This window comes from Lampris incognitus, chromosome 10 (genome assembly GCF_029633865.1).
Source record: "Lampris incognitus isolate fLamInc1 chromosome 10, fLamInc1.hap2, whole genome shotgun sequence".
Classification (NCBI taxonomy): Eukaryota; Metazoa; Chordata; class Actinopteri; order Lampriformes; family Lampridae; genus Lampris; species Lampris incognitus.
The window spans coordinates 2,051,547-2,058,839 of NC_079220.1; the positions used below are offsets into that span (position 1 = coordinate 2,051,547).

A 7,293-nucleotide genomic window follows, 5' to 3' on the forward strand; every position below is an offset into this window, starting at 1 on the left:
GGTCTGCCGCAGCAAAACTATGGCAGACACCAATATGACAAGAAAGTGGTGTTTCAGCTATACAAGATGGGAGATCTTGTGCTGCTTGATGATCCAGCTCAGCATGTGAACAAGTTGGCACCCAGATGGAAAGGACCATTCCTTGTTGTGAGACCGATGGACAATAATGGCAGCCCAGGTGGGACATATGAAATCACAGATCCACAGCATGAAGCTTTTGCAGAAATGGGTATTTCACCATAACCACCTTAAAGCTTTCAAGGGAAATTTGCCTATTAGCCCAGTCAACCCCAGTACCTCAGAGTCGCCTGGTGTGCATTTGGGTCAGGTGCCAACCTGTCACTGCATTATCTGGTGCTTTCTCTTATCGTCCAGCCACCCCTCCATACGTGCCCAGACGAACTGTTCCAACGAGGAGTAGGCCTACCCAGCCTGTTCCAGTGGCTGTGCCAGTTCCTCATTCTTGCCCTCCTCCAGCTGCTGCTGGTGGTGCTGATGACAGCAGGTCCTCTTCTCCTGCCCCGGCTGAACCCTCTGGCACCACGCACAGTGGCCGCACGGTCAGGCCACCCAATAAGTTTGGAGACTTTCTTGTTTAAATATAAATAAACAAAAGAGACTTGTATTTTAATGTTCAGTATCGCCCCTCTCCATACATTTTACTACAAGTTGTGTACATGTATTGTGTAGCCTCATGCCGTTAGCTGGATTGATTTCAGGATTTAATAATGTTCTGCTATTAGTTATTAAAAAAGGAATGAATGGATAACATGACATGTATTACGTTAGTCACTGTATTTAAAGTCTTGGGGTCAACTGTCCAAAGTAATGGGGAGTGCAGAAGAGAGGTGAAGAAGGGGGTGCAGGCAGGGTGGAGTGGGTGGAGAAGAGTGTCAGGAGTGATTTGTGACAGCAAAGAGTTAAAGGGAAGGTTTACAAGATGGTGGTTAGACCAGCTATGTTGTATGGTTTGGAGACAGTGGCACTGATGAAAAGACAGGATGGAGATGGTGTGGACATGTGTGGAGGAGAGATGCTGGGTATACTGGGAGAAGGATGCTGAATATGGAGCTGCCAGGGAAGAGGAGAAGAGGAAGGCCAAAGAGGAGGTTTATGGATGTGGTGAGGGAGGACATGCAGGTGGCTGGTGTGACAGAGGAAGATGCAGAGGACAGGGAGAGATGGAAACGATTGATCCGCTGTGGCGCCCCCTGACGGGAGCAGCCGGAAGCAGCAGTAGTGGTAGTTAGTCATTGTATAGTTGTTATCCATGTTTCAGGACTGATGTGAAGGCCACTGAAATAAGGACATGTCCTCTGTTGCAGGGGACGACTGTAAGGTTGGGGTTGGGTTCATAACGTTGTTATTAGCGATTTTAAACATGAGCAGTGCGTGGGTCATATGACACGTATTGTTAGTTAGTGTGTACTAGTTGTACTAGTTATACTAGTTATAAGGGTTTTAACCGCTTTCTTTTAGTCCCGGCGGGACGTTCCTGGTGGGAGCGATTTGGCAAAGGACGCGTGAGCGCGAGCGAGCGCGCTCGCGGGCGTGGTTTAAGCGCGAGGCATCAGAGTCGAACCCGTTAGGCCGGAGAAAATAAAGACACCGGCGGAACCGGATCGTCACCCGGCTGGTTTATCTTCGCCCCGGGTGGTTTAAAGGGTGCGGAACCATAGGACGGCATTAGTCTAATGGCGTGCATAATTAACATATCTGTAAGATCATTTGCATATGTAGCTCTGCCGCTTCAGACCGGCAGCAGGCTTTTCTCAGGACTAAAACGTCACCGTGTTTTGGTTCGGGTGTTTGGATCAGAACAGTAGCCCAACCCTCAACCGGCACCAAAATGATCCCGTTTAACTACTCAAACACTTGGAATTTGCCATAAAGTAGAAACTGTTGCGTGCCTTTCCCCTTTTTAACGGTCGTCTCGAGACGGTGCGGCGCTGGTGTTTAATTGTGTATCGCACGTGCCGAGTGGAGGCGGCAGGCTGATGACGCGACGCCTCCTCCTATGAAGGATGTGCCGACTGGCTTACCTGTAGCACGGCGAAGGCCGGAGCCTGGGCCGCCGTGGCTCTCTGGAAGTGGGTCAGCCAGTATCGGGCCTCCCGCGGGTCACCGCCGATCTCGTTCAGGAACGCCTTGACGTCTCGGTAGATGAGGGTCCGGTTGTTCACAACGGGACGATCGCAGGAGTAGCCGGGGAACTCCTGCTGGGCCAAAGCCGCGGCCTTTCCTCCTTTCCCCGCCGCGCTGGAGCTCACCGAGCACCGCTGGAATCTGAACATCCTCCGCTGAGGACCCGCGGGCTGGACCATCACCGGGTTGGACCAGTATTTTCCTGCCAGGACCACCACCCTGCAGCTGGACGGCCCGCAGTTCATTTTGGCCATCCCTGCCGAAAATGAAACACACTAAAAAATAAAGTCCTCCTGTGCTGACGGGACCTCCGCTGTCAGCCGAACCGGTCGTTCATCCAAACCCATTCAGTACGCTGCATGTCGACGTCGGCACAAATCTTCAGTTTCAGGACGCCGGGTGTATTTAAAGGGACAGTTCCTATTTTTACTCTTTTAAGGCCCTTTCGAGAGAGGCGCGTGTAGGGGCGTGACTTGTAACGGGACTCCCGTCACATCACTTAACCTCCCAACCGCGGCGGGGGGCGTTTCTTGAACTGTCGAGTCCGCGGCGGGGGGCGTTTCTTGAACTGTCGCGTGAACGTTCCTGTACTGATGTGGGCGTAAATGGCACTTGGGAGGCGTGTCTTGTACGTTACGCCCCTCTCTTGCAGTCGGCAGACAGATACCTTTGGAGCTTTCCAGTGTTTTTTAATGCTGCGTGGGTGCTAAATCCGGGAATGAATGAACGAATGAATCCAATAAACGGTAGAGGCAAACCGGAAGTCACTATGATGGATGAGAGCAGGACGTTAAAATCAAGATGACACCGGTAAATGCCAACAACGGCAGGCGGCACTGTCGTCCAGAGTTAAAACTTTTTGATTTTTTGCCGTCCTTTACAACCACATGTTACGTAGCACGTCACAAAACAAAAGATGGCGGATTACTTTTAAAGGTATATGCGTTTTTTTTAATCGTCCTGCTGTTCTGTCACACGGTTTGTGGTTTTTCCTGTTCCGTTTTGCCAACTACCGTTTACCGCCCCCCTTGAGGCGAGTATTTGTTCCCTAGGATGAATTTGGGGACGTTTCCGTCCTCAAGCGCTAGGATTGGCCAGACCAGCATGTCAGTCAGCTTGCCAGTAGTCCCGCCCTCAAGCGCTAGGGTTGGCCAGGTCAGCCTGTCAGTCAACCTGCCAGGAGTCCCGCCCTCAAGCGCTAGGGTTGGCCAGGTCAGCCTGTCAGTCAGCCTGCCAGGAGTCCCGCCCTCAAGTGCTAGGGTTGGCCAGGTCAGCCTGTCAGTCAACCTGCCAGGAGTCCCGCCCTCAAGCGCTAGGGTTGGCCAGGTCAGCCTGTCAGTCAACCTGCCAGGAGTCTCTCCCTCAAGCGCTAGGGTTGGCCAGGTCAGCCTGTCAGTCAACGTGGCAGGAGTCCCGCCCTCAAGCGCTAGGGTTGGCCAGGTCAGCCTGTTAGTCAACGTGGCAGGAGTCCCGCCCTCAAGCGCTAGGGTTGGCCAGGTCAGCCTGTCAGTCAGCCTGCCAGGAGTCCCGCCCTCAAGCGCTAGGGTTGGCCAGGTCAGCCTGTCAGTCAACGTGGCAGGAGTCTCGCCCTCTAGCGGTAGGGTTGGCCAGTCGAGCGCGAGAAAGTGAAGCGAAACGATGAGAAAATGTGCGACGTCCAGCAAAACATCACCGACCGTCCACCACTGCTGAAGGTCAGATTCCGTCACAATAAACACGACTGGTACGGACATTCAGTAAGGGATAATCCCTGACGAGGTGTCCATTTCAGGGAGACGTCAAGCCCAGCTTACTGACCTTTAGAATAGGAAGTTGTTCAGCAAGACTACTTCCCTTCTGGAGTGCCAGGGCCCCCCCCTGCGGCCAGAGTGTGAGCCGGTACCCTCAGGTCGTGGGTTGGGGATGCCCTGTATTAGGACTAAGAGACACAAGACTTCCATTCACTTGTTAAATGGTAGGTAGTTTTCAGCTGTTGTCTGCAGGTCAGGTGTTCCATGGTCTGGATGTTTGAACTCCTTTGGGTCTCCTTGCCCGTCATGTCCTGATGTTGTTGTTTTGTTTTGGTTTGGGGTTTTTTTTTGTCCATCAGTGATGTGTCAATTCTGCCTTGGTGTTTGTGTGAGAGTTTTATTTAAACTGGCTGCAAACTAATTAGTCTGTAAGGGACAATAAAGACACTTTGACTTGGACATGATTATAATGGACGAGGAGGAGGCCATTCATTCCTGATTATGGACACCTCGAAGGGCATCATCTCGCTTACACCATGGTCACTTGCCAAAGAAATAAAAAGTAAGACAGTTCATGTGTTTTGCAATTAAAATCTGGTTTTGCACAGGCCATAGCTGTTTCCCTGGTAACGCCCGGGGGGGTTGACTAATATTTGGAACAGTCGTTGCCATCCCATTAAGTTCTACTGCAATGGAAAAGATATTCACTACTCCAGTAAAGAGGATGAACCTTAAGACAGATTTGGCAACGGGAGATGTGACGTGGTCCGCTCAGCTCACTCAGCTGTGAGCCAGAAAGCTAACGTTATGCTAGCAAGACTCGGTGTCTATTATTCCCACCCATCCGTCCATCATCATCCAAACCGCTTCTCCTGCTCTCAGGGTCGCGGGGATGCTGGAGCCTATCCCAGCAGTCATTGCACGGCAGGCGGGATGGCCAGCAGGCCGTCACAGTATATCACAACATATTTTATTCCAGTCATTGCAACCAATACATCACCATGGTAACATATTGTCACGCGTGTTTAGTTTTGCCGCCCTGCCGTCCAGCGCGTGTCTCGATCCCCGTCTGCCTGAGTCCACATGGACGCAGCACCCGTTTACTGCAAATGGCGTGTACTTAACATTACTACCCACCATTTCCCCAAGCGGTCCATACATGGCATTGTTTTCCTGTGTTTCCCGCCTTCCAGGCAGCCGTTGGTTTCCACTCATTTCAGAAAGGCATAAAATCAAATTTCTTCTACGTTTTGTTTTTTCAATATGCTAATTTTTCTCCCATTAGTGCAGGTCCAACTCCATATTTTCCTAGGATCCATCCATTCTCTTCACTCCTGCTTTTCCCCTGTTGAATTTGGGCAGGTTTCGTTATACTGGGGTAAAGCACTGGGGGGCGCACTTGTACTGGAGTCACTTGAGCAGCATGACAAGGGTTGAGGCTACAGAGCCACAGATGAAGGCACAATATTCTTTAGTATAATTCTCGTAAATCCTTGGCCGGACCCAACAGTGTGTTTCAGAGGCGTCTACCAGGCGGAACAAGAGAGGGGATGTTCAGGACACGCTGCTCTCCACATCAGTCTGCAGTCACAGCGTCCTACAGAAGAAAGTCTGCAGAAGACCACGAGTCAGCGTGATGGAAATGTGAACTTTCCAAACAGGACTCGTAGTCATGTTTAACTATGGAAGAAGTCCTTCCAACACCAAGTCAGCGTGAAGACCAGCCAACTAAGGTCCTCTGGAAGGGACTCTAACTCACATGTCTACACGTACAGTCACAGCTTGAATTTCATGTACAATGTTTTCATATTGTTCTTTTATTTTTTATTTTTCTTATTTACTTTCATTTTAAGAATATATTTATAGTTATCTTTTTTTTGGTTTTTCACTTTTGCACTTGCCCCTCTAACTGTGGTCCTTTGATCTGTTTTTACATGTTAAATTCTAATCTCTGAGGAGCTCGTGTCTTGTTGAAAGTAATGTGGGTTCAAACCCTGACCTGGGTTAAATGTGATTAATGAGAGGGATATTCTGGCATACCTGTGGAGGCATGGAGGTGTTTAGGAGAGATGGCAGTGGGGTTTTTACTAGATTGTTTAACACAATCTTGGAAAGTGAGAGGATGCCTGAGGAGTGGAGAAGAAGCATACTGGTACCGATTTTCAAGAACAAGGGCGATGTGCAGAACTGTAACAACTACAGAGGTATAAAGCTGATCAGCCACAGCATGAAGATATGGGAAAGAGTAATAGAAGCTAGGTTAAGAGGAGAGGTGGTGATCAGCCACAGCATGAAGATATGGGAAAGAGTAATAGAAGCTAGGTTAAGAGGAGGAGAGGTGGTGATCAGCAGCAGCATGAAGATTTGGGAAAGAGTAATAGAAGCTAGGTTAAGAGGAGGAGAGGTGATGATCAGCAGCAGCAGCAGTATGGGTTCATGCCATGAAAGAGCACCTTAAAGAGTTGATTATGTAAATTCTGAGGGGTAGTTGGTATGTGTGTGTGTGTGTGTGTGTGTGTGTGTGTGTGTGGGCCGACCTCTGACACACAAGGCTGATATTTTATACACCAAAGTGATCCTTTTTTCCTTCATAGTCAGGCATGTTGGCTTCTGCTAGTTGGACCAAGGTGTGGACATCACCCGTCTCCTGTCGCTTCCCAGTAGCTGCCAGCATTTGCTGTGAATTTTTCCATGTTGTGTTGTGTAAATTGTGTAAACATAACATCATGGCACGTTGTGCGTCTGGGGAGAGAGGTCCTCCTCTGGTGCTCCCCCTGAGGTTCTCCCTGTTAAAGGGTTTAGGGAGGTGTTCCTCATCCCATGTGAGGGTCTAAGGACAGGATGTTGTGTTGCTGTAAAGCCTCCTGAGGCACATGTGTAATTTGGGATGTTGGGCTACACAAATAAAATGGACTTGAATTAGTATAACGATTTGTCCTGTTACATACTGCATGTTTATTTATTTCTTTAAGTATATTAAACTGTACTTGTTCATTATATATTTCCCCAACACTTACGTTGTTTCAAATTACCCGTTCACCAGGTTTACACAGCTCTGCTACTTGATAGAGTCATAGCTAGATATTATATATTCATAGCTAGATATATATATATATATATATATATAAATATTATTTTTTAAACCTTTTCTACCCAGTCTTTTAGATTTTTCCCCTCTTTTTCTACCCAGTTATATTCTCCCACTCTCCCGGGCCGTCCCGGTCTCTGCTCCACCCACTCTCCCGGGCCGTCCCGGTCTCTGCTCCACCCACTCTCCCGGGCCGTCCCGGTCTCTGCTCCCCCCCCCTCTGCTGATCCGGGGAGGGCTGCAGACCACCACATGCCTCCTCCCATACATGTGGAGTCACCAGCCGCTTCTTTTCACCTGACAGTGAGGAGTTTCACCAGGGGGACGTAG

At 49.5% G+C, this 7,293-nt stretch overlaps 1 protein-coding gene across 2 annotated transcripts in view; it reads right to left on the bottom strand.

The window, feature by feature from the left end:
- The window catches only part of nags (N-acetylglutamate synthase), a 34,309-nt gene extending 31,780 nt beyond the window's left edge, over positions 1-2,529 (bottom strand). For both annotated transcript variants that reach the window (XM_056287696.1, XM_056287695.1), the window contains exon 1: positions 2,043-2,529. In XM_056287696.1, the coding sequence (XP_056143671.1) occupies positions 2,043-2,399 (357 nt within the window). In that variant the 5' untranslated portion in view covers positions 2,400-2,529. The remainder of the gene's footprint in view (positions 1-2,042) is intronic.
- Positions 2,530-7,293: the final 4,764 nt, after the last annotated feature.